This window comes from Dermacentor andersoni, chromosome 3, assembly GCF_023375885.2.
Source record: "Dermacentor andersoni chromosome 3, qqDerAnde1_hic_scaffold, whole genome shotgun sequence".
In the NCBI taxonomy this organism is placed as follows: Eukaryota; Metazoa; Arthropoda; class Arachnida; order Ixodida; family Ixodidae; genus Dermacentor; species Dermacentor andersoni.
The window spans coordinates 231843202-231871015 of record NC_092816.1 but is presented as its reverse complement, the minus strand read 5'-3'; the positions used below and the strand labels follow the sequence as shown (position 1 = coordinate 231871015).

The window sequence follows — 27814 nt, the reverse complement described above, 5'->3', positions numbered from 1 at the left end:
CTATACGTTGCAATATGTTTCGTGCTGCCACACCGATCGCATGCACCACGGTTCCCGGAGGAGCCATGTGCGAAATGTCGGCCCTCTCGGCGGCTTCTCGGAAGAAGTCGGTCGTCTCGGCGGCTTCCCGGAAGAAGTCGGTCGTCTCGGCGGCTTCCCGGAAGAAGTCGGTCGTCTTCATGGCCTCCCGGACTACGTCGGCCATCTTGGCGGCTCCCCGGAAGAAGTCGGCCGTCTTGGCCCGTCAACGGAACGCCAAATTGAGATGCCTCAATTCTTCGAACATTTTCGGAGCCGAACGCGCGGTTCGCTCGATGCAAGGCTTCTAACGAGCGTCCAATTTCTTCTGCCTTGTCCAGGGACAGGGTTTCGCCATGAGCCAGCAACTTTTCGTGAACGCTGACGTTCGCTACGCCATGTATGATTTGGTCTCGGACGCGCTCGTTGTAGGCTGTGCCGAAGTTGCACTGTACCGCCTTCTCCTTCAATGCGGTCACGAATTCCAGGAATCCTTCTCCCTCGAACTGCTTCCGACTGGTGAATTCGTGCCGTTCCGCCAGGACATTTGTTGACGCGGCGAACAGCCGGTCAAGCCGCTCCAAGAGTCTCGGAAACTCTGACGCTGGCGGGACCGCATCACTTGACGTTGACGCTGCGCCGGTCGACTGCCTTGCTGCTTCGCTTGAAGCTGACGCTGCGCTGGTTAACTGCCTTGCTGCTTCCTGCTCCTCGTCTGCAAAGTACTTCCGTTGTCCCTCACGCCCGAGAGCGCTGACGAGCGCGGACGCTCGTCGCGCGTCCGTCCAGTCGCCACCGCCGGCCGCTTCGAGGTGGGCCTGAAAAATTTTTTTCCATCGTTGCCATGGAATTAACGGTGGCCCGGGCAATTCCAGAAAAACGGGAAGGTTCGCCGTGAAAGACGCCATGCCCGGTAGCGTGCAGGAGACAGTGCAGTAAACAAGCCGGAGCTCGCAGCAGGAGTGGGGCAAGGATCAAGAACAAAGGGGGCGAGAAGGCCTAGGCTCGGAAGCCTCGCGACGCCAAGTGCGTCGGCGGCGTTTGCCTGCCGTGCGGACACGGGAAGGGTCGCTTCACTTACGAAGCTCGGTGGTTTCCCGGGGCTTCGGTCGGAACCGCTGCGGGAATCCCATCTTCGTCGCCAAAAGATGTTGTGTCGGCAGCGGCAGGCAAGCGGGGGGCCCCGACGGGCGAACGCGCGGCTAGCGCCGGCGCAGTGAAGGAGACACGGAGCTAACTGCTCCCGATGAAAACCGGAACGAAGACTCCGCCGACCCGCGGCTGTTTATTCTTATAAAGGCTTCACATGCTAGATGACACCTCCCGATTGGTCCAAGCTTGTCACATGACAGAAGGGGGGTGCGCCATCTAGTTAAACAACTACAAAACATACATGTGCGATGACACAGAGATCTGACAGGGGGCGACACTATACTACAAAGGCCTTGAAGGCAAAAGGCCATGAAGACATTGCAGTGGCCATGAAAAGGCCACAACAATGAGCGTATGGGGAGGCGACGTTCGGTAGTGGCTAACAAGCTCCGGTCATTTCACTATTTCACTGGGAGAGTCTGAACCACCCACCATACAGTCCGGACCTCGCTCCTAGTGATTTCCACGTTTTTGGTTGACTGACAAAATTCCTGGAAGGACAGGGATTCATGTGCAATGATGAAGACGAGACAGCAGTCCGACAGTGGTCCCACAGTTAGCCAGACGAATTCTACCACAGGGGCATCACAAATTTAGAGCTGCAATGGGACAAATGTCTGAACCGGTGTGGGGACTGTGGAAAAATAGTGTAAGGTATGTAGAATAGTACAGTGAACTCTAACTTGAGTGAACTTCAAGGGACCCAAGAAAATAGTCCACTTAACTGAAAATTCACTAAACTGAATATTCACTAGAATATGGAGCAGCGTAGGGCACAGCAGACATCAAGTAAAAAGTGTGAAATGCAATTTATGGAGTTAAGTAAATGATCATATGCCGTGGGTTCAGAGCCAGCTGCGACTGCCAAAGACGACACAGGGTGCAGGAGCCATGCAAAAGATAACTTTACTGCCCGAAGCCCCAAACTAACTAGTAGCTTCCTGGTTGCGGTTCCTCACGCTCCGGCCCCAGACTGGCTGCGCGTGGCATTGGCGTATGTGCCAGGCCCAGATGGTAATGATAGCGGCACAGCTATGCGGTCGACGTCTCCACAATACGAAGTGCATAACAGTTACGCTGCTGCTGATCTCATTTATGTAAAAAATCAAATTTTCATTTGCACTGGTACTCTCGAAGCACAAGATGTAACAAAGCTGTCCACAGAGTCAATGTTCTTGTGCACTTCCTCGGGCACAGATTCTTGTTAAGACACAAACTCTTGAAATTTTCCAAGGCATACTATAGACCGTTTCATCGGGCGAGGAGAATAGGGCACGCAGAGAGCCTTTCCTCCTCTCTGGCTTGGGCGATCCGGCGCGACGCTGCTTGAAAGTATTGCTGTCGTGTGCTGCGGAACGATTTCGAGATGTTTTAGATCTTACTTTGTGAAATTTACGCCATGTTCGTTCATATAAGGTCGTCAGGGAAACCTTTCGGTGCATCGGTAACTACTGTAGGCAGAAATTTGTCTTGGGGGCGTAAAAATGTGACGCGCACAATCAGCCGCAGTGTACGCGCATTATCAGTCGCGGTGCGTGTATGCGTTTACTATTTCGCTTATATCGATTTTAACTCAACAAAGAAAACCGGCGTATCTGTATTAGCAACATTAAATGGTAAATCAGCTCACTGTCTGATCGATTGGCGTAGGGAGTAAAACATAAAACATAAGAGCACATGCTCGTGCACGGTGTCGGGTTGCGCGACCCTCGCGCCTCCCCTGATGTTTTTCCCGCATAGCGCGTCTCCTGTAGTGCGGCTGCGCCGCACACGCGGCGGTCCGAGTGGTACAGGCGCAGTCCAAGAGATGGCGCTAGTGTTGCGCGGCTGCGGGGTTACCCTCGGCGGGAGAAACAAGGCGCGCTCTCTTGGGGTTGGAGACAGCAAGCAGCACGGACGTGCCGTGCCGCGCGTGGAGCGACGCTCTTTCCCGGCGGGTCGGAGAACCGCGCCGGACGTACCGCGCGCGCGCGCCGACCATGCTTCTGCGAGACCGTCTCGCGTGGCCGCCTTGGACACCGTTGGCGTGACTGTACACGCGAACGACCAGGCGTTGGGATCCAGCATGGGGCGAACATATTCGCTCGCAATGCGATCGCGGTAAGTCTGACTTCTAGATTTGTCGCGCGCCCATCGGCATGTTTTGGGGATATGAACTCGGCTAGCAGGCATTGATCTATGAAAGGTGCAATAAATGCCCTTGTGACTGTTTGCACTACTGTGTTGTCGTTCCTTTGTCCCAAGAGTACGGAGGAGAACCCCATATCTCCCACATCTGGCTGCCCAACGTGGACCTCTTGGGGCATCGGACGATAGAGTAAACAGTTTTGCTTCGTTCGAGACCTTTGTTTGAACCGAAGCGTAGGCCTAGCGTGGATTTTGATCGCTAGCGTCGGCGGCGTGCTTTCTTGAGCGAGGCGACGGTGGCTGTAGTGTGTTTGAACATGTCAACATGCTAAGCCTTTTCGCAAGTGTTTTTTTTTAATGGCATTCGTTGGTACGAGAGCCACATGGTCTGCATCCTGGGAGAGCGAGGCTGAGCGCCCGCGGAGCAGTGGCAAGCCTGAAGCGAGTGAGTACGGAAGCCTCGTGGGTGGTCCGAATTTCTTATGTAAATAGCTTCTTCTATCTCTTTGACTCGGATGAAGTCGCGGCTCTGGGAGCCGGGTGGCCGCGGGCCACGGGTGCCACGACGGGCTGACTGGTATTGCGGCCTGGCACCGGGCGCTCCGACACCGTCTGGGACGGTGGGCGCCGTCAACTCGGATGCTGTGTGCACCGAGCGGAGTAAGACCACCTCACAGAGCTAACGTCTCCTCGCGGCTGCCTGTTTTGCGCTCATTTTGAGTGTTGTTTTTGGATGCCGGTTGTTGTCAGAGTAGCGACGCTTTAGGCCTAAGCCTTTACGAAGCTGCCTGTCGCACGTGGAGGGACACAACCTGGTGGACCGTGGCGTTGAGGTGTTGCAAGTTGCTTCCCTCATTCTAGTTAGCCTCGCACGAATTGAAATTACTCGTTCGACCCAAGAAAGCGAGCTTCGTTCACGTGAACTTAGCATCTGAGTAGCTGCCCGATCTTTTGCTAGCCGAGTTGAACATCGTACCACGTGGGCGATGCGCATGCAGAATTCCTCTCCCTTGCACTACTGTAGTGTTTGCGGAGTGTGTTGAGTCTACGCAGCGTCATTGGAGTCACCCCGGGCGATGGTGATGCTGTGGCCAGTTCGGCGCAGCGACTTCGACGGCCTCCTGCATCCAGCTCACAACCCTCGGTGGCGGACAAAAGAGCCGGCAGTCACCGACAGCTACGACGGCTCTTGCCAGCAGGGCGCGTCGGCGCGAGCGACGCTTGCTCGTACCGACTACTGCGTCGTCGTCTCCGGAGTCCTGGCCTGGGATCGTGCCGTCGAGTCTGCAAAGCTGCTGCTGTGACCGGCGGACGCCAGCGGTGTACCCCAAGGACAGTCGGCTCGCAAGCTATGGACAGCGTGTGGACATTTCCTCAGCGGCCACTGTTGCATGTACTACTATCTTGTTCGCGAAGCACGGATTAATGTTAGACCGTGTGACATGTTTCGCCGGAATAAGAAGTGATTTAAGGTTGGGGGGATGTGGGGTTGCGCGACCCTCGCGCCTCCCCTGATGTTTTTCCCACATAGCGCGTCTCCTGTAGTGCGGCTTCGCCGCACACGCGGCGGTCCGAGTGGTACAGGCGCAGTCCGAGAGATGGCGCTAGTGTTGCGCGGCTGCGGGGTTACCCTCGGCGGGAGAGACAAGGCGCGCTCTCTTGGGGTTGGAGACAGCAAGCAGCACGGACGTGCCGTGCCGCGGGTGGAGCGACCCTCTTTCCCGGCGGGTCGGCGAACAGAGCGTGGACGTCCCGCGCGCCGCCGACCCATGCTTCTGCGAGACCGCCTCGCGTGGTGGCCTTCGAGCGCGCCTCCGTTGGCGTGACCGAACACGCGAACGACCAGGCGTTGGGATCCAGCATGGGGCGAACATATTCGCTCGCTTGCGGTGAGTCGGACTTCTAGATTTGTCGCGCGCCCATCGGCATGTTTTGTGGATAGCCACTCGGCTAGCAGCCATTGATCTATGAAAGGTGCAATAAATGCCCTTGTGATTGTTTGCACTACTGTGTTGTCGTTCCTTTGTCCCAAGAGTACGGAGGAGAAACCCGTATCTCCCACAACGGCCAACCTAAGGCAACCACGAAACGTCTAAGCGGCAGGCGCTATCAAATATTTGTGATACACTGGCATCGTTCTCACACTTTTCAAGTCTAGTATGCTTGAAATTACCATATGTCTACGCTAGCCTTGCTGCATGAGGCCCATGGCGCTGCTCTACACAGCGATCACTGCGGTTGGTGAGCCAGCACGATACATATACAAGCTGTGTGCTTCGGCATTGCCTTTTTGGCCTGTATACAGCCATAATATATGAGAGGGTTTGCATAAAAAGAATGCGATGGCTATTTTTGAGCGCAAAATTTCTGTAATACATGTGAGTACGTCGTAGATAACTGAACGAACACAACCGAAAAAAATATTCCGTTATCATCCTCTTTCTCTAAAAAGCAAGAGAAAGCGGGCTAACGTCTCACAACGTTTATAAATATATAACCGCTGATGTGTGAGAACGATGCCAGTGTATCACAAATATTTGATAGCGCCTGCCGCTTAGACGTTTTGTGGTTGCCTTAGGTTGGCCGTGCACGAGCATGCGCTACATAGAACAAAGATATCTGTAATCCAGAACCTACTACTGCTTAGGATGCTCGCGCAGTTCGTAAACGGTCGCTTTGCTGGACAAGCTTAATTCAGACTGTATAAGGTATGCTGCTATTACTTGCCAAAACTATTTTATTCATGGGTGGAAACCTCATCCATTCAACCAAGTAGTCACGCAATGTAACCTGTAGTGAATAGTTTGAACGCTTGTCAAAGTATAATAGCACAGCTCCTATCGTAGCAGAACGGTACCCACGCTGTTACGATCGTCGCCTATGTTTCATGGCTCCTAAACCGCAGCTTAGAAATAGAGGATAATACTGTAATAAGGTCACATTACTGAGTGGAACATTCGGAAATACACAATTTATCTCCAAGGCTGATTGTAGGCTCAAATATGCGCGCACACATCGCGCTGCGTGTTCCGTCCACCTCAACGCCAGCAGAAATTCCGGCCATGACGCCTAAAACCACTTCAGCAAGTCTCACATAACCGTTTAACATGTAGAAGACGCGCGTCCTACTAAACAGACCGCACGACCGCGAAAACAAACGCCAGAACCTGCCACCGAGCGTATACCTGCCAAGCAAAAGACCGCTTTCATCCAAGCCAGTACGGCGCTGCTCATATGGGGCGCCACTGCATTCACAATATGGCGGCGCCTACAAAAAAACGGTCTATGGCTTTGGGTAGAATTACAGGATTTGAATCTGCCTCTGCCATTGCATCTTCTTCATCACACTCTTCTCTTTGGGACTAACAATGGAAACAATTTCCAGATCTGATAGTTCAGCACAGGTAACGAGCTCACTGTCACAGTACAGCCTTCAAACAAAGTGCTGCTGACAAAATCCAGCTGGTGACAGACCTCTATCCACATCCCGTGAGCCTCACTGTGCTGTTCCTCTTGCTTGCTTTCACAACACAGGAAAGGGAAGGCAGGATTTATGCCAGCAGTTTCTAATTGTAGCCAGTGTTATGACACTGGAGGGGCGATTTGGAGGCGGCGAGCATCGGCTATGCTAACGCTTGTGAGCAGAAAACTTGGCTGAACTGATTTAAAAAATAAGCCTGGGTGCACTGATCAAGTTCGTTCGACTGCAATATTCACTATTCAGAAATTTGTTTAGCTGAAAGATTTTTCATAGAATACACAAAAAGACCACCGCAGATTTTCTAAAACTTTGTTATTCTGAAATATTCATTAAACTGACGTTCGTACAACTGAGAGTCCACTGTACATGTTGTTACAAAGAGTTGTGATGAAATGGTTTTATTTACAGGAGATGGACGATGCTCGTGCCGTGGTCTTAGTGCAGTCAAGCCTCTAAAACTCATCAATCTCCTCGTCTACTTTTCTTTCGTTTGTACCTGCCTTTCGTATCTGCTACATTTCCTCGCAAGCAGACGAAGCCCGTGGGGCGAGTCAGGATGGACAAGCAGGGTAGAAAGGCTTCAGGAGAGCAATATGAGTCAGCTGAGTACCGCTTGATCGCCGACCATTCCACAGGAGGTAGGCTATTAAGTAAGTGAGTTCGCTCAGGCGGTCCACAACTACAAATGGTCCTGAATATTGTGACAAGAGCTTTTGGCACAATCCATGCTTGCGTTGTGGTGTCCAAAGAACGACCAAGTCACCTTTTTAGAACGATACTTGTATGTGACGGCCGTCGTATCGCTCTTTCGAACGACTTTGCCAGGCCAGAGTACGAAGACGAGCCATTCGACGGGCTTCTTCAGTGAGACACAATGTCTTCGATAAAGAATCGTCATTGTGCAGAACGAAGGGTAAGAAAGTATCCAGAGGGCTTCGCTGTAACCTTGCATACAGGAGATAAAATGGGCTATAGTTCATGGTTTCGTGTTTTGCCATGTTGTATGCATAAGTGATGAAGGGCAGCACGTCGTCACAGTTCTTATGATTGGAGGAGATGTACATGAACAAGAATGTTGGTCAGCATTCTATTTGTCCTTTTAACAAGGCCACTGGTCTGTGGATGATACGTCATAGAATGACAGAACTGTGAAGTGCACAAACGAAGTGACTCTTTAATGGCATCAGCAGTGAACTGGCGACCACTGTCGCTGATGACGACATGTGGTGGGCCATGACGAAGGACCAGGAAACGCAGCAGGAAGACTGCCACGCAAGCAGCCGTGGAAGAGGGCATGGCTGCAGTTTCTGCATGCCATGTAAGATGGTCTACGTAGACAATTATCCAACGGTTCTTGTTGCTACATAACAGGAATGGACCCAAAAGGTCAATGCCTTTGCTCGAACAGCGTACTGGGCGGTGTCAATGGCCGAAGGGGACCCGGGGCTGCAGTGGTCGGTCGCTTATGACATTGGCCCGTTTCACAACTAACGACATAGTGCGTGGTTATTTCGTACATCTTGGGCCAGTAAAAGCGCTTCTGTGTGCGGTGTAGCGTTCGTACAAAGCCAAAATGGCCAGATGTCGCATCGTCGTGCATGGAGCGTAGAACGTCGGAGTGGAGACTTGGGGACAAGGAGAAAACGCACTCCATGCCTAGAGTAATTAGTTTTGTAGAGCAAATTATCACGGACAGTAAAGCAACCGCTGCCTTGAGATGTACGGGCGGCGACAAAAAGCAGATCAAGGGTAAGATCATTCTGTTGTTCTCGCTGAAAGTATGCCGCATCGGGGAATGTAGAAGTAACAGCAGCGAGACAGTCGTCAAAATTTTCAGCATCGCCGCGTCGATAGTCGCAAGAGGAATCTGAGAGAGGCAGTCTGCGTCAGCATGACGACAGCCACTCTTGTACGATACCACAAAGTCGTATTCCTGGAGGCGCAGCACCCAACATGCGAGGCGACCAGAGGGATCACGCAAACCGACCAGCCAGCATAAAGAATGAAGGTCGTTGATAATGTTGAATGGCCTACCATAAAGATAACACCGAAACTTCTGTACAGCGAAAACAGCTCCCACGCATTCCCGTTCCGCAACTGAATAATTGCGTTCAGATTTGCTCAGGCAACGGCTGGCATATGCGACAATATGTTTTGTGCCACTGTGACGTTGTACAAGCACCACTCCTATCCCAATTCCACTAGCATCAGTGTGAACTTCAGTCAGGCAAGATGGATCGAAGTGACACAAGAGGGGTGCTGACGTTAGTATAAACTTCAGTTGAGAAAATGATGCGTCACACTCTGGTGTACAATTGAAGGCTGCCTCTTGTCGCAAAATACTTGTCAGCGTAATGGTAAGCGTAATGTCAGCGTCAGTGTAATGGTATAGGCAAACCAGGGAACAAAACGACGAAAATACAGACATAGGCCAATGAATGAGCGAATTTCTTGTGCTGACTGTGGTGGTTTGAAGGAGCTCACTGCTTCAATCTTACGAGGATCTCGTCTGACGCCATCCTTGTCGATTAAGTGTTCTAGAACCAGTGTTCAACGTTCGCCAAACCATAATTTTTTTTTAGTTAGAACCAGTCCAGCTTTCTCGGTGCAGTCAAGAACAAGGCTGAGGCATTTGTTATGTTCTTCAAATGTGCGGTCAAAGATTACAACATCATCGAGTTAACGCATGCATATCTCCCACTTTAGACCATGTGCATGAATCTTACGAAGGTTGTAGGAGCATTGCAAAGGCCAAAAGGCATAACATTAAATTCAAATAGGCCATCTGGAGTCACGAAAGTGGTCTTTTTCCTTGTCGGCAGGGTCCATAGGCATTTGCCAATACCCAGATTGCAAATCAAGTGTTGAGAAGTAAGAAGCAGCGTGTAAGCAATCAATGACGTCATCGATTCGCGGTAGCGGATACATATCCTTTTTCATCGATGTGTTTAGACACCTGTATACACGCAGAATCTCCAGGAGCCATCTTTTTTTCGGACCAGGATTACTGGGGCTGCCCACGGACTAGACGATTCTTAGATGACACCTTTGTTCATCATCTCCTCGACTTGCTCAGCAATAACTTTGCGCTCGGACGATGACACTCGGTAGGGCTTCTGGCGGATGGGGTGTGCTGAGCCGGTATCTATTCTGTGACGAGCGCGGGACGACGGTAAATGAAGGGGTGCTTCTCTATGCATGAAGTCGAATGCAGCTTCATGCCTGGCAAGGACCTGTACCAGTGCTTGCTGTTCCAATGTACAGAGAGCCTTGCTGATCATGCCAAGCATTAGCTCTTCAGAATGGTGATTATCGCAAGGAGAGCAAGCTGTAGAGACGTCCACAGTTAGTGCCACTATTGAGCTACATGCCGCTTCATTGAAAAGAGCGATTTTCATATTGCGAGAAAGGCGTGGCGGAACAGTTCAGCGCCCACAATGTGGTGACTCCTTTTGTCATGCACACGACAGAGCAGGGCACAAGAAAAATTTTCTTTTAGCACAGTTTATGCGGAGAGGCCTAACTACAAGGTCAACACAATCAGCGTCCACAAAAGTTGCAGAAACATGAACGGGCGTCAGGCACCACGATGGTGCAATCGCTTTATCAAGAACACAGAGTATGTCTGTGTCCCCATCTTCGCCACCCGAGCTCTGTTCAAAATGTGCTGATATAAATAATTTGTTCAACGATATTTGGCAGAACCAGTCCACGGAAGCGCCGCATTGTTCAAAAAAATCGATACCAAGAATAACATTGTGCGAACAACGAGACAGAACAAGGAATTCCGACACAAACACTTTCCCAGCAAACAAAACACCCACAGCACAAATATCAAGGCGATGAAGCCACTCGTCGCCTACTTCACAAAAGGTAATGTTGTTCCAAGAAAACGTAACTTTGTGGCCTAGACGGTTTTTAAAAGCAAGGCTCATCACAGACGCAGTCGCCCCAGTATCAACTAATGCCAAGGTCGGTATTCCGTCAATCTACACATTCACCTTGTTTTTAAACATCACCACAGGCAGAGGTATTTCTTGCAAAGACTGTCCGGCAACCTTACCTCTATTGGCCGCGGATGCTAGTTTCCCGGCGGCGGTGAGGAAGAACGGCGCCACGGGGACGGAGAGCAACGAGGACGGTTATTTGGTGGCGTCAAAATTGGCTCAGATGCTGCCAAATCGCTGCGTCTCGTCTTGTGCGAGAAGCAGTCTATTGGAAGCAAATCGGTTGACCGCAAGTCATATGAAGTACGGGTTCCGGGGGCGAGAATGTGGATGATGTCCTTCGTGATTGACGGCCTTGGCGACAATACCGAGCTATATGGCCTGTGGAACCGCAGTTGTAGCACACGGGAAGGTCGCAGTTCACAGCATCTTCCTCGCAACGAATGCTAGGCTGCTGCAGGCAGCAAGAAAGTTCGAATGTGGATAACGTGTCTCTGCTGCTCGCTGAAATCCGTTATATCGGTCACAAGTCACATCGTGGTAGAAGAGTCGGTGCTGTTATTGTCGCTGCCTGACAGAAGTCACAGGGCCTCGGGGGTAAAAACATGGCTGTTCTTGTTGTGGTCGAGTGTCATAAGTAGGGCCTCTGTCATAGACACGTGGCTGCGGTCGGGACGCGAGTTCATAATCCTCAATGCCCCTCGCCGCAGGATACGGGGAGAAGGATGCCACGTTTGGCTCGAAATCTGGTGGTAGGCGGAAGCTATGAGTGCTTGGGTGTGTCACTTGGGCGTGCAGGCTGAGCTCTTCTCAAACTATTTGTCGGATCATTGATGCAAGATCGAGGGGCTGGTTGCTATCTACGCTTGCAAATGTCGCCACATTGGCTAGCCTGCCAAACTTCAGCGCGATGCGCCTCATCTTCACTTGCTTGAAAGTGCGACAGTGCCGAATTATAAAACTGTAAACATCTTCGGCAATTCATTTTAGGATGTGCCTGACTTTGTCTTCCTTAGACATTCCAGAGTCCACCATTCTACCCAGTTTTATTACTGCCTCAATGTAGGTCGTGCAGGTTTTGCCTGGTACTTGCGCACGTTGCAGTGGCGTCTGTTCTGCCCTTTTCTTTTTCGTCGCGAAGTCACTGAATCGCTCTAATTTCCAAAACAAATCTGCCCCATGTTTTGAACGTTCCTTCATGATTGTCGAACCACACCAACACAGTATCCGTTAGAAAAAACATGACGTTTGGAAGCTGAGAAGCGCTGTTGCACTTGTTGGCGGCACTCACCTGGTGATAACGGATGAGCCATTCCTCAACTTCTTCCAATCTTCCGGTAAAAGGACGTGCATCTCTCAGTTGAATGGAACTGGTCGGCGCAGCAGTTGGAATGGGTCATTGTTCGTCTGCATCGTGGGACATATTCAACTTCGGTGGATACGGTGGGAGTCCAGGAAGGCGATGGCTCCATCAAAGAACTTGTGATTCAGCCTCCACCTTCGGGTGTCGATTACCCAGCACCTTCCACCACAACTGTTATGAAGAGTTGTGACGAAATGGTTTTATTTACAGGATATGTATGATGCTCGTAGCGTGATAGCAGCGCAGTTCGGCCTCTAACACTTTTCGTTCGCCTCGTCTACTCTTCTTTCTTTTGTACCTGCCTTTCGTATCCATTACAATATATTTGTAATTACCTGTATGTACCTCATCCTGGCTAATACAAAATAGGGGCAAAGAATTTTTTATTCACCCTCCTAGCACTCGTCTTCGAGCTTGCTGATGGAGCTTGGAGGAAGCGAACTCGGGACGGATGGGAGGCATGCGTGCAACATCTGACCGTGTTCCAGGTTGACAAATGTGCAATAGCATAGCTGGATCAGCATACTTATTAACATGTGGGGTGAAAACTTGTAAATGGCTAGATATTCCAGGACTGCTGATAAGCTCGAGAAGGGCTGCTTAAGCACATGATTGAACCTTTCTACCTGGCCATTTGTCTGAGGGTAGACAGTGGGAAATGCTCGGCTCCACTTTCTTTCAGAAAGTTTTGAAATTCATATAACACAAATTGATGACCATTGCCAGACACAATGGCATCAAGGTAGCCTTCTCGACTGAATCTGCTGGGCTTCTGTCTGTCATACCGTCCCAAGACACGGCTCCTGAAGGAACTCAGAACCGCAATACACAGAATTGTAGCTAATCTACTAGCAATGATTCTTCTAGTCCGGCTCAACAACCAGAACTAGTTCTCCGTAGGTCTACACGAAGTAGACAGCCCCCAGCATGGTAGAAGGATTGTCTCAGAGTAGCTCTGCTGTCTTGGTTGACTTGGTAACATTCTTTTGAAACTTTTCTATCGAACAGTCCTATTTACAGTTCTATGGATTTCTTGTGACATCGTTAATGTTGCTGTAATCAGCATTCAAGGAATTTGATCTGGACATAGGTTCCTATTTCTTCCTATTTTTACAGGCGAAGCTGTTAAAGGCTAGTTTCCCCAGAATCGTATCCGTGTGTAGACACAAAACTCCCCATGCGTCGGCCTATCCCGAAGATAGTGAAATGCTGGGCCGACCCACGGCGGAGGTGAAGGAGGCGCTAAGCACTCCCCATACATGGGCCGATCCCGAAGATTGTGCAAGCCGAGCCGAGCTACGATGGATGTGAAGCAGGCGTTAAGCACTCCCCATACGTGGACCGATCTCGAAGCTTGTGCAATGCCGAGCTATGATGGATGTGAAGCAGGCGTTAAGCACTCCCCATACGTGGGCCGATCTCGAAGATTGTGCAATGCCGAGCTATGATGGATGTGAAGCAGGCGTTAAGCACTCCCCATACGTGGGCCGATGCCGAAGATAGTGCAATGCCGGCCTGACCCGCGGTGGAGGTGAAGCAGGAGTTAAGCACTCCTCATACGTGGGCCGATCTCAAAGATTGTGCAATGCCGAGCCGAGCTACGACGGATGTGAAGCAGGCGTTAAGCACTCCCCATACGTGGGCCGATCCGAAAGATAGTGCAATGCCAGGCCAATCCGCGGCGGAGGTGCACTTTGCCATTAACCCTTTCAGAGTCAATCTTATTCGCCATATGCGACCGCCCAGGGTCTGAGGGGCCTATTTAAAAAAATGTTACCATAATTTTTCTAGGGTTACTGGAAAGTGAGAAATAAATATTTTTCGTCGGCTTATATGTACTGTTTATTCATGAATAACAACAATAAAAGGAGGAAATAAACCTATAAGAATTAAGGGGGGACATGGGTTGTTGAGATAAGTTTGTTATTTATTGATCAAATTTGATAAAACTGCATACGCCCATTCAGTGTTTCGTGTTTACTTTAAATATCTAATTATATTTTGCATAAACATAGTAGTTGCTTCGATAATTAATAATTACCTTCTATTGTTTGTTAAAACAATTAAAATTTACCTGCTATAGGGAAAGTTGCTAACAACATACACTTGGATACTAAAGTGCATAACGATAGCAACGCTGGAAACAGATTTGAAATTGAACAATTATTTGTAATTTTACAGTCCATTGAAGCTCTATGGTCACAGTATCAATAATAAGAGCAAATGTAAATAAAAAAAATTGGAGCTGAAAAAAAAAAAAAAAATATCTGCTCTCAGCGTTGCGTTCTCAATACATTTAGCTTTGTGCTGCAAAATAAATAATAGCTCTAGCTGTCCTAGATCCAAAGATATTGTTACAGCAAGCAAGCAGTGGCCAAAAACCAAGTTTTGAGAAAAATGAGAAAAAAGAAAAAACATTGCTCAGTGCAATGCCGAGGCATGGCTATTTAGATATTTGCATTCAGAATCAACTTGTAAGCCTCATAGTAATCTGCTTGCAGCACTTCAAGCTTAATGTAAGTAGCTTCATATAAAAAAAAGATTACAGGTGTATTATTGTTGCCACAAACAGGCAAGCAAAAAGTTTGTGTTGAGAAAAACAGAGATCTTGATTTGTTCAGGAATATAATGAAGTATTTACAGGTTACCAGTTAACAGGCTAGTATGCCCCTAGCACATGCCCCAGCATGTGTGCCCTAGTGTGAGACGTTGGTTATCGAAAAAAAAAGAAGTGTCCTTTGCTGATTACCGATGCACCGCATTTCGCACACAGCGAGATTGTTCACAAAGGATGGGTTGCAGTTTAGTCGACGCGGCTCCACCAAAGATCTCTCACGAGATAAATAGCTTTAATTGGCAAAAAAAAAGAATTCTTTTAATGTCGTTTGCCAATTAACGGTGCTGCGCATTTCGTGCACAGCGAGAAAGTTCATGAGGAACGGAGTGCACATTTGGCCGCTACACATGCGTGGTGAACTCTTCGCCAATGCGGCATCCCCACAATTTTGCACACGAGATGACTATCTCTAAGGGAAGACTGCAGTCATGTTCACCTTTGCTTGCTGCCACACCGCAACTTGGGTTTTACACAAGAAAGCAGAGGAGCTATAGAATTGCGGCTTACGATAATGAAATGCGTAATACCACGCGTCCAAGCCACCCGCGGCCGCATCAACGTGAGGGAGGGTAGCCAGTGTGAGGGTAGCCGGCGTTGAAGCAAAGTCTTGCCGTTTATCTTGTGCATTCTTCACTTTCTCCAAATCATCGGGTTGCATTAGTAGTGCTGGAATGCCATATGAATACCGGCAACTGCGAACAACGCTTTCATCTGCTAACTCATGGGGGGAGACTTTGGTGGGGCTCGGCAAGGGTAGCAAACTATTTCCAGCATCTTCCAAAGCTACTGCGCACTTTCGAAAGTTTAAAATTCGTTCTATTTGCTGGATGTATAGCTTGTAGCAAACTGAATTTGACATCGCTTCGTGCTGAGCTTCGCACGCCTAAGCAGACAATGGCGAAAATCCGCCAATGGCATGGCGTTATTACGGTCCCGTGCCTCACTCGACGAATAGAATTGCGCATGGGGATTACTTTTTTGCTGGCTTTTTCTTCATAGCCATTCAGCACACAGAGTAGCAGTGGCGCGAAAACTTAACAAGAAGAGTTGCTCTTTCAAACAAGACCAGGATGGCTGCAATCGGAAACTTAGAACGGCAACTGTGTGCCATGGAAAAAGGCCGTTTTTGGTGCGTTCGTCAGTAAAAATACAGCTTGCCAGCGCAATATAAAATGCAATTACGACCAAAATATTGGTCCAAGATGTGTAAAGATTTCAGAGATAATGCATCAGACACTGCAGAATTCAAAAATAATGTTTTCAAAAAACTTATTTTTCTGTGATTTTTCGGTCTAAGACCCATGTCCCCCCTTAAAGATTTGATGCATTGTTATACACATAGTTCAAAGCTTAGAAAATGTGCACCTGAGAATATTTCGCAAGTGTCAAATGTTCCTGCTGTTACACTAATATTTAGGCCCACCGTGGTTGTGTGCCCGTCAAAAAAGCAAAACGTGTGACGAACTTTCATTAATCTTCATCTCATTGCCAACCAGTGGGGATTAGTTTTTGCGAGTCTTCAAGAAAAAAAGAATGGATAAGCATGCACAGTGGCCTCCTCTGGTACATGTTCCCCTACATTCTGATTGAATAGAATCAATCTTCATTTCATCCCTGTAGAAAGAAGCTGTTCTTTCTTCTGTGGCGCTTCACACCCTGGCCGATAGACACCACACCAAAGGCCTACCCCTCGGCACAGTGTTGTCCATGCCCTACTACAACACATCCCCGGGTACATACAGCAAGTGCGACTGCACTGTAATGTTATAGAAGATGGCCGGCCACAATACAGATGCCATGAATGTGGTCTTCTGCTCACCTCGTCCTCTGCAAAAGGTGACAGGGCCAGGAAGGGCCCCAGCAGCGAGAGCCGGCTCAGCTCACGGCCTCCACTGGCTGTGATGGGCGTTGGCAGCCACAAGGGATCGTCCACCATCTGCGCAGACACCTCATTGTCAAACACTCCACATGCAGAACTGGTGTGCACCTTTCAATCCATGAATTAGTAGGCCCACCTCTGCAGTCAAGTCACACACCCTGTAGCAGGTCACTAATCAACACCACACAAATGACTGAAAGCTGTTGCCTCCACCCCATGCAACACTGGCTGCGGCATTACTTTTTTGCTCGGCAATTTGGCCTAACTGTGCAGTAGAATCTGTAGAGCCTTGTCAACTCGAAGATGTAAAAACCGGAAAAAATTTTGACATGGGCAGAGTTTCGAGATAAGCGAAATCACAAAAATAGAAAACTGCTGGCAGCAGACAGAACACACATGGAGCGTTGCCATAATGCCACCAGTAATATTCTCGGTACCTTTCACGTGCATCAGCACCAGACACGTTGGCGTCTACGGGCAACAGTGCTAGTCACTCCATTGCTCGTAGTTGCTCTGCACTGAGGCAAGATGACTAATTTTGATGCAATATTTATTTATTTACTTAGAAAGACCTCACAAGCCTACAAAGAAGCACAGGGTGAGGGGGGCATATTGTACAATTTATAACAAGGTACAATTGGTAAAAAGATATTGATGCATGCAAGGAATCAAAATTTGGCACAAAACGAAGAGAGTTGCAATTACGGAAAACACACAGATGTTAAAAAAAAAGAAATGAGCAGCTAAACATAAAAACCACAAAAGGTTGCATAACATAGCAGCAATAACAGCAAGAACCATCACATAAACACACTAGTTACATTGTGTGGGGATGCTATACATTGCGTAATTAAAAAACATGAGCCATTCCACTCTGTGAAGATGTATAACCAGCGAAGCTGTTTAGGGCACGACACAGAGGTGACAAAGAATGGGGACGGTGCGCATAGTCTGGACTTCTGAGGAGCAATTCACCTATGGAGAGTGGCGGCAGGAACAGAGACGAGAATGCACTTGTTCCCTGCGAGGGAAGTGAAATTCAAAATGAATAACAGCAGCTTGTCTTAATACACGCGCGACGGTGTCGCCGCCACGGGAGAGTGGCAGAAAACTAGGCACGCAAGCGGTTGGAAAGCTGCCAAAGAAAGGGCAGTCATGGGCCAGACTTTCGGGCTTAAACCCCATCGTAGTACCCGTCATTGCCGTTGTTCCTGTAACAGGCATGTGACGCCCCCTTGGGCATAATCTTCGTCGGCCCGCCAGGCTCAGTTAGGCACAATTGGTCACCACACCAATAAACATCGGCGAGCACAGCTGCTCGGTGGTCAGTCATCGTTCAGCACCACCAAGCAGCGGAGCGTCCGTCTAACGGAAGGTGCTCGAGCCCTCCCTTGTTCACGAACCCGGGAGATCTTGACACTGGCGACGAGGATGGCGACGAGTACCCACGGATCGTCCCACACTGCCGCGAGTGGCGTAACACCGCCCCCCGATGCTGCTGCCATGCCACTGTACAGAAGGCTCGAGCCGTTCGAGGGAAATGGATCCGTCTGGCCAATTTACGAGGAACAAGTCCATGTGTTCTTCCGGGCTAACGACACACCCGAGGCCAAACAGCGGGACATTTTCCTCGCCAGCTGAAGTCCATATGTTCTTCCGAGCTAACGACACACCCGAGGCCAAACAGCGGGTCATTTTCCTCGCCAGCTGCGGGACCCGCGTCTTCAGTCTCCTGCTCGACCTTCTCAAGCCAGCCACGCTGCATGTTAAGACGCTAGGTGAGCTGCTCGCCATACTGCACTTACATTTTAACCCAGCACCGTCCACACTAATGGAATGTTTCCGCTTCAATAACCGGAGCCGCCGGGAAGGTGAGACCCTCGGGCAGTTTGTTGCTGCGCTACGAGGAATAGCGAGTGCCTCCGTTTGCGGGGACCAGCTGGACTCGCTGCTCCGGGACCGTTTCGTCTGCGGCATCAACAACCCCGCCATGCAGACGCGAGGCCTGAGGCTTCCCGACCTCTCGCTGGACGACACCATGAAAGCAGCGCTGGCAATGGAAGCTGCCGCCAAGGACTCCGGCGAGATTGCCCATGCGACTGGCTCACCATTGGCGAAAGCGGCGGTCAACAAGTTGGCGACAAGGGGCAGTACCTTTGATCGCTGTGGTGGTGCCCACTCCCCCTCACACTGCCAGTTCTCTCAAGCACAATGCTTCACGTGCGGGAAAACTGGGCACCAGGCACTGGTATGCCGAAGGGGGAGGACAAACAGCGAACAGCAGCAGCAGCCTGGTTCAAGCCCAGGTACTACACAAGCTCGCGGCCTGGGTAGCTGTCGCAAGGGTACGCGGCGGGAGCATGCGGCAGCAGGCTCAATTTCTTCTGCGGCCAGGCTCCACGTCGTGGCCGAGGACCCGCCGATTTTCGACATGTAGCACACAGGCTTTGTATCGTCATCTGTGCCGCCGTACATGCTGACCGTCGAAATCTGTGGGCACCCCATTTCCATGGAGCTGGACACAGGGGCCAGCGTGTCTGTCATGGACGGGAAACTCTTCAAGCGAACCTTCCCCGGCGTGTCCGTTGAGGCTTCGGGCATTATGCTGCGCAGCTACTCCGGGCAGCTTTCCCAGGTCCAGGGTCAGGCACAGGTCAGCGTTCGCTTTGGCCACAGGGAGGCAACCTTTCCCCTTTACTTAACCAAGGGGTCGTCACCGACGCTGCTGGGTCGAAGCTGGATTCATGCACTGGGCGTTCGTCTGCCAAAGTACCAGGGAGCCAGCCTGCATCCGGTGAAAGACGTCCCAAGCCACCTAAGCGAGTTCAAGTCCCTGTTCCAGTCAGGGGTGGGCACAGTCGCCGGCATGACGGCTGGCATGTATGTACCTGAGGGAGCCCAGCCATGTTTTTTCAAGCCTCGCCCACTGCCGTTCGCCCTGAAGGATGGGGTCACCCAGGAGCTGCCACGGTTACAGCGAGAGGGCATCCTGGTGCCCGTCAAGACATCTGAATGGGCCGCTCCCATCGTACCAGTCCTCAAGCGAGATGGCAGGGTCCGGATCTGCGGGAATTTCAAGGTTACCGTCAACCCCGTCGCTACTGTTGAGAAGTACCCGTTGCCCCGGATTGAAGTTCTCTGGCAGATCTCTTGTCCGGTGGATCGAAGTTCACCAAGCTCGACCTCAGGGATGCTTACGAGTAGCTAGTGCTCCAGGATGCCTCCCAGATGTATGTCACAATATCGATAACTTTGGGGCTCTTCCAGTACACGTGCTTACCATTTGGTGTGGCCTGAGCCCCAGCCATATTTCAGAGGGAGATGGACGTCTTCAGGGGCATGAGGCACGTGGCGGTGTACTTGGATGACATCCTAGTTACTGGCAGCGACGACAGGGACCACTTGCAAAACCTGCACAACATCCTGGCACGGTTGCAGGACGCCGGCCTCAAGCTCAAGCTGGAAAAGTGCATTTTCCTGGCCCCCAGTGTTGAGTACTTGGGACATGTCATTTCCCAGGCTGGCCTAGCCCTGGCTCCCCGCAAAGTTGATGCTGTGCTCAAGGCGCCTAGGCCCCAGAACGAGAAGGAGCTTCAGAGCAACCTCGACCTCATCAACTTTACGGCAGTTTTCTGCCGAACCTGTCGGAGAATCTACAGCCGCTCCATCTTCTGCTTTGAGATGCTCAGCAATGGGTCTGGAAAAAGGAGCAGGACCGGGCTTTCCAGCACAGCAAGGAGCTAATCACCAAGGCTCCAGTGCTAGTACACTTCGATCCTGCCAAGCCTGTCATCCTGGCCGTAGATGCGTTGCCGTATGGCGTGGAAGCTCCTGGCACCCAGGGACAAGAATGGCCACCAACGCCCTGTGTCGTTTGCTTCTTGTCGGCTTCATGCTGCAGAGAAATGCTACAGCCAGCTGGACAAGGAAGGCTTGGCCCTCATGTTCGGTGTCGAACGCTTCCACCAGTATCTGTAGGGCCGGAAGTTCGAGGCGGTCGCGGACCACAAGCCGCTGTTGGGGCTGCTAGGGCCTGACAACGCAGTACCCGTGCAGGCATTACCTCGAGTGGTACGCTGAGCCTTGAGGGTGGCAGCTTACAGTTACCAGCTGGTTTACCATCCGGGAAAGGACCTGGGACCTGCTGATGCCCTGAGCCGCCTGCCCTGCTAGAGGTGCCTGATGCTGTTCCAGAACCTGCTGAAGTGTTCATGCTGGAGCACGCGTACTCCAGATCTCCAGATCCAGATCTCCACAGGTGCTCTCCAGATCTGCGGTATCGCAAGCGACCAGCCGGGACCCAGTCCTGTCTCAGGTGGTCAAGGCGGTGTCCCGTGGGGAGGAATTGGTTCAGCAGGCTTTTAGCCACAAGGCCACCGAGCTGAGCTTGCAGCAGCGCTGCCTACTGTGGGGTTCCAGGGTGGTGATCCTACAAAGTCTTTCGTGCAGGGTCCTGCAGTTGCTGCACGCGGGTCATCCTGGCGTGGAAAAGACCAAGATGTTGTCCCGGGCCCATGTTTGGTGGTCTGGCCTGGACCAGGACATCGCTCAAATGATGCCGTGCTGATAAATCTGCCAGGAGAATCAGTAGGCCTCCCTTCATGTGGAAATCACCCCCTGGCCGTTACCACAGAGACCCTGGTCCCACCTACATGTGGATTTTGGGGGACCCTTCAAGGATCATTACTTCCTGGTGGTAGTGGATGCCTTTTTGAAGTGGGTGGAGGTTCTACTTGTCACCACTCCATCAGCAGGTGTGACCATTGCAGCGCTACCACAGGTCTTCGCTGCCCAGGGGTTGCTGGACATCATCGTGTCCGACAATGGTCCTGTTTTTGGCAGCACAGAATACCTGGCCTTGCTGACGAAGAACGGAATCCGCCGGATGATGGTTCCGCCGTACCACCCTGCTTCAAACGGTGCAGCCGAATGGGTGGTGCAAACCATCAAGGACAAGCTCAAGAAGAGCCAGACTTGGGATTTCCGGACGCAGATTGCCCGGATACTGTTTCAGTACCGGACCACACCCCACGATGTCACTGGCCGTGCCCTCTGCGAGCTCCTGCTGGGTCAGTAGTCATGACACCCTTGAACGTCTTGCATCTGGACCTCCGATCCACAGTAACCCTGAAGCAGCTGAAGCAGAAGCAGGCTGCTGACCGAGGATGCCGTCCCGGGCCCTTGCCAGAGTCGGGAGCTGCAGTTTTCGCCAGGAACTTACGTCCTGGCCCACTCTGGTCTGCCGGACAGGTGGTGTCTCCTGCCAGCGCCTCATCGCTGCTCGTCCGCATGCCAGACGGGGCCAGTGGCACAAACACGCCGACCATGTTAGGCCTCGCCTTGGGACCTGGCCAGCACCCTCGATTGCCACTTCAGAGTTCCAGCCCGCAGGAGGACTAGCGGCAACACCAATCGCTTCCAGTGGAGCACCGCCCACTTCAGAGGCGGCAAGCGTTGCCAGTGGTGCAGTGCCCATTGGGGCGGTGTCAAGTCAGGCACCACTCACAAGGCCGACCACTGCGGATCCTCCAGATGGAGCGAGGCTGTCTCAGGCAGCACCCGGTGTTGCCACACTCGGCCCGTCGATACCGGTGCCCAGGCGGAGTACTCGACGGCGGAGGCCACCGGACCGTTACTCGCATGGGTAGCAAGCACTGTCGACGCGGCTAGGACGGAGGCAGAGCCTTATGCTCTGAACTTGGACGTTTGTTCATTTTAGTTAACAAACAAACTGGGGGTAAGGGGGTGTAGCAAGCATGTGACGCCCGCTCGGGCATAATCTTGTTGGCCCGCCAGGCTTGGTAGGCAACATTGGTCGCCGCACCAATAAACACTGGTGAGCACAGTTGCTTGGCGGTCAGTCATCATTCGTCACCACCACGCTGCGGAGCGTCTATTAACGGAGGGTGCCTCGAGCCCTCTCTCATTCACGAACCCGGGTGGATCGTGGCAACTAGTGAAGAACCATCTTCCCAAAATTATCGAGAAAAATTACTCATACATGACACCCACTCACATTAAAGGGATACGGACACAAAAATTGGTGGGTGGTTTTCTGCGTCAGAACAAGAGCTGTACTGCTAAAAATGACGAATACAACAAGCTGCTTAGAAAAAAAGAACGAGAAACACCTTTCTTTTGCGATTTTCTGTTGCGCCTTGCCTCCAAACGGCCGCCGGGAGAAGCTGAAACTTGACGTCATGACACCCCCGCGTGCCCGGGCGCGCGCGGCCAAGGTCAGCCACAGCCGGCGTAGTCTTTCCGGAGTGTCGGTCCCTTGCAGCGTTTGCTTATCGCCTTCGGCTATGTTCGCACGTGGGCTGTCTGAAACATTATCCCCGTCAGCGCTCCATGCAGGTGGTGCATCTTACACGCGTGTTCGCGCGGTCGTCGATCGGTATTGAAGCATTCATCGTGGCGGAAGAAAATGCCCTGACATTACTGCGCCCACGGCTGTTATAACAGCATTATCGGTCGTGACACGCCGTCGCGCACGTTTCCTAGAGACAAGAAGGTGCGTGAACTTTGCATACGTGCCTGTCAGCCACCACACCCAGCATGGAGACTTCTAAAAAATGGCTTCATTTGCGCGGACCATTTCGTCGACGATGCTTATGCGACCAGCCCGGCTGTGCTCAAAAGCCTTGGCATGCCGCTCAAAAGGCTCCTGTTGAGGCAATACAATTCAAAGAACGGGTGCTTAGTGATGCATTCGTAACTGTTAGCTGTGTTCGCCAACTTTTGTTGTTCTGGTAACAAACCCTCTCTCTTTCTGTATGCATGTAGCCGCAGTGGTGACCGCAGGAGTGCCTGTTGAAAGAAGGGAAATTACCCTTTCATTGGCTGTGTAAGAACAGATATTCTCGGCTTGTGACAGAAATTGTTTACCCTGTGGATGCATGTGTTTATCAGAAAATAAAATAGTCATGTTGTGTACAGTCTCGCTGCGTCTAATATTGAACGACAGCATACGAGTGCTCTTTTAATTGATCAAGTATACAAAACACAGCCAGTGAATGAAGCCAGACAACAGCATACATGTGTAGTAATCTAAAATGCGCAGCAGATTCATCTACATTGCCGTTTCCCACGTTGCTTTTCAACCTCAAGCAAAAAATTACGGATTTTCATAGGTCTCTGCATAATCATGCGTCGGGTTTCATGACTTGGTTGTTCGCGCAGCAGTTCCCTATTAAATGTCACAGCCAAAGACTTTCCTTTGTCTATGGCCACAGAATCGATGTAGCTAAGTGATCTGGTCCACGGGTCCCTAGCGCAGCCGCCCATCTAAACGAGTTCAACCAGTAAATGGCTTCTAATGGCGTGAATGTGAAAGTAGCCGTAAACACAGGGCTATGAAACGGCTGGAAAATTCTACACATGCCGTGCCTCGTCGCGTAAAAACGAAGTGTGAAGCGATCGAAAGCCGACAGCGTAGGTAAGCACAAAGCGAAGAGCTACGCTACCTACGATTCAGCTGTAATAGCTCCCTTTCTGCCTCAACACGGGTCACGAAATTAGGCATTTTGCATCCTACGTAACATAATTTTACGAACTGCTGCGGCTGCACTTCAAGTTTACTAGAAAACGAAATTACTGTGTTGCTGGCCCGGACTGCCTGACCGGGTATTATAACCCTCGTAAGGTCATGGCCCCAAAGAGTAATCAAGTAAAAGAAAAAAAAAAGAAACATGACTTTCGTAATTACTTTGGGTCGCTTTGGTTTCCACCACTTTCCACTCAAGGCCGCCTGCTCTTCTTCGCCGCTTGACGTGGAAGGCTCGTAACCGTAAGCTGTTATATTTTTTGCTAAGTTGGAACGGTCCTCGTCTGCAGACGTGTACTCATCGCTGGTAGAGGCACCAGAACCCGAATCCATGCTCGCGATTGCGGCGGCGGAGCGCCTCGAATGACCGTGGCCGGCCGGCTGGCTATCCGACGGGGGGGTGTCGTGACGTCACGCCTTCCAACTCGCTTGGGCCGGGCGGCGTTGCGCGCGCTCACAAAAACGGCAAAAATAAAGCCATCCGCTGAGAAATGAGCGAAGTGACGACTTGTTTTCGGTGTACTCGCACACTGCGGACTCATTTTCTGTATTATTGTAAAATGTTCAGATTTTGTGTCCGTATCCCTTTAAAGTCCAAGGTATTTCTAAAATCATAGAAAACCTTAAAATGCCTTCTTCTGGTACTGATATTAAATCGAAAAGCTTAAAGAATACTGCATCAGTCTCAAACATACTTTTATTCCACATATTACAGCAGTCATTAATTACTGGAAAGTTACCTGCTGACTGAAAGATGGAGAAGGTGGTGCCAGTTCATAAAAGTGGAAATGAAGATTCACCTGGAAATTATCGCCCCATTTCCTTGACATGCATTTGTTGCACAATGCTTGGGCATCTCACATTTGCGCTCATCTAGAGTACAACAGGTTATTTTTTTCTAATCTGCATGGGTTCCGAAAGGGTTTTTCTTGTCAGACTCATGTCTTCGAATCTGCTATTCACCTGCATTCTAACATGAACAGTAAGTAATGTACAGAAAGATTACATATTTTTTGACTTTGCTAAGACCTTTGATCGTGTAGCTCAAAACTATCATCGCAAAGACTAGATTTGCTTACGTTAACATGGCTCTGTAATTTTCTAAGAAATCGGCAGCAATTTACTGCAGTAAGCAATTATTCATCACTTTGTTACCTTTTCTCTGGGGTACCACAAAGAAGCGTTCTAGGAATCTTACTTTTTCTCATCTACATTAATGGTTTGCCTGACAATATATCATTACGTATGAGCATATGTGGTGATGATATTTACCATCCAACATACAACCATCTTGCCCTTCAACAGGAGCTTGAACATATTGGGGAGTGGTGCAAGACCTGAATAATGACTTTAAACATTTTCATGCACAACCTAGCCCCCTGGTTCCGTAAACTCTATCGGCCTATATAATATTGGTAACAACACTGTGGAACGTACTAAGCAGTGCAAGTACCTAGGCACAAAATGAACCCCAAATCTTTCTTGGTCCGCACATACAGTAAAATTCTGAGCAAGCGCCCCTGTTATGGTCAAAGATAATCCAAGAAAGTTTGGGAGGGGGGGGGGATGCTTTGCTTGGTCGCATCAAAAATTCAAGGGCTGTGGGCCCAGGTTCCGGCAGCTAGTGAGCTAGGCCTATACCGTCTCCCAGCAATCGCAGGCTTGCCTGGCTTACTCGTTCACTTACGTCAGCATTGATAAAGTCAAGTGTATTGCAATTTAAGCACGACATAATTGTGCATGTGTTGTGCTGACCAAGATACGCACTTTATTACGAGCTGCACACAGTTGCGTTGCAAGCGCCACCGGCCTCCTATTCGATGGACCAGTGAGCTAGGCCTGCTGGCTCCCAGTCATTGGCGGCTGTCAACGGAGCCGACGGAGTGGATGTGGCCTTGCGGAAACACGTCTACACTGCTCACATAGTTGTTTATATTGGCATCTTTTGTTTAAAAGATGAGCCAGGCAAAGAAGTTTGTTTTCACTGAATTTGCAAAGTTATTCTAGCGTCCATGTAGGGGTGCAGGTTCTGGGCAGAGCTACGCGCCACTCATTCATTCGTACCACGAGTCCCGAAGTCGGACTGCAACGCATGATGGATCACACACAAAATCGCACCATGTGTCTCGCACTATGTGACACTTTCCATGCTTGACCAACATGGTGACTGACGAAGGCTATTGCTATGCAGAAGATACCTCGCTATGGTGAACTATCGGGCCTCGGCAGAAGTGCGCCTTAACAATAAATTTCTTTCTAACTCTCAGTAAATTGAGTCATTTTATGTAACTTAATATGCACATTTGTAAAAAGTTGATAAAAAAAAGTTGCCAAGCAGTTCTGTAAAAATGCATGAGGCGGTGAACAGGGTGAAGAAACGGATAGGATGCTTGCTCGGTAGTTGGCACCAATTTCAACTCACTCAAAAGTGGAGGAGGGGTGCTTGCACGGGTAGGGGCACTTGCTCAGAATTCTCCGGTATTAGTACTTCTCTCTGTGCTAACACATTAAGGTCACTAGGTTACCTACACCATCAGCTACTTAATTCTCCCTCCAGTGTACGTAAACTGCCTTATGTCGTTTTAGTTCGTCCTCAACTTGAGTTTGCCTCCTAAATTTGGTCCCTTATCAACAATATCTTATCAAAATGTTAGAAGCTATACAGAAGAGAGCGATTCAGTTCATTACGCGCATTTACCGTTACCCATCCAGCATAACAGAAATCAAACAAGACCTTTCCCTTGAGCCAATAATTACTTGTCGTGACATTGCTCTTTTATCCCTATTCCACAAATTCAATCACACCAGTATGATGTCCACTGTACACCTTAATCTTGCTCATCCAACTTCCCGCAGACTGCATAACAACTTTAGCTTAGCACTCATGTACGGTAATACTGACACATTTAACTTATCGGCTCTTCTACAAGCTCATGGAATGACCTTCTCGGTAACCTCGCATCAGAGGAAGGTCACGCAAAGTTTCACGATAATCTTAAAGGGCCCCTCACCAGGCCATATAGCAAATTTCAGTTATATGCAGGAAGTTGTTACGTGCCCTCTAAGGAGCGTTTTGCCACATACATTTTCCAAATTCTCTAATTAAAAGAGAGACAGAAATATTTCAGTGGCACAAACCCATGATTTCAGGAGGTGAGTGCCACTGCCAAGCACGACACTCTCTCCACTTGCCCCGTCTAGCCTTGGCAAGCGAAATTCCTTCCCTGTGTTCTCCCATACTGGAGCTCGAGGATCGCATGACGCATGCGTCACGGGCCCCACCTTAATTTTTTTTTCCCCTCCCTTTTTAGGTGTGTGGTGCACTTCCACTGATGGTGTCGCACGCGAGCTGTTGCGTTTGCATCGCTTCATGCAGCACACTATTATACTTGCCATGCACGAGAACACCTGACTAGCAGTTTAAGTCAGTGCTACATGAACAATGAGGCAGACACAAGCAGTTCATAGAGCATGATTGCATGCTGGAACACAGTAAGAAAATGGCATTGTTTCTTTGTCTACACATGCGCGTATGCACGAAGTGGGAACCAGCAGACAAAATGGAAGTACATCTCACTTGCTGTGATACATAGTGACACAAAAGCTTGCAAACATTCGGTTTGCAGGTATTTTTATTTCTCTAAACTTTAATTCGTCTATTGAAGCAACTGATAAAACAAATAA

The 27814-nt window shown here is 50.1% G+C and overlaps 1 protein-coding gene across 4 annotated transcripts in view; it reads right to left on the bottom strand.

Moving 5' to 3' along the window:
* The window catches only part of Ube4B (Ubiquitination factor E4B), a 438127-nt gene that overhangs the window by 218655 nt on the left and 191658 nt on the right, over nt 1–27814 (bottom strand). For all 4 annotated transcript variants that reach the window (XM_055072695.2, XM_055072686.2, XM_055072679.2 and 1 more), the window contains one exon: nt 16525–16641. In XM_055072695.2, coding sequence (XP_054928670.2) covers nt 16525–16641 — 117 coding nt within the window. The remainder of the gene's footprint in view (nt 1–16524; nt 16642–27814) is intronic.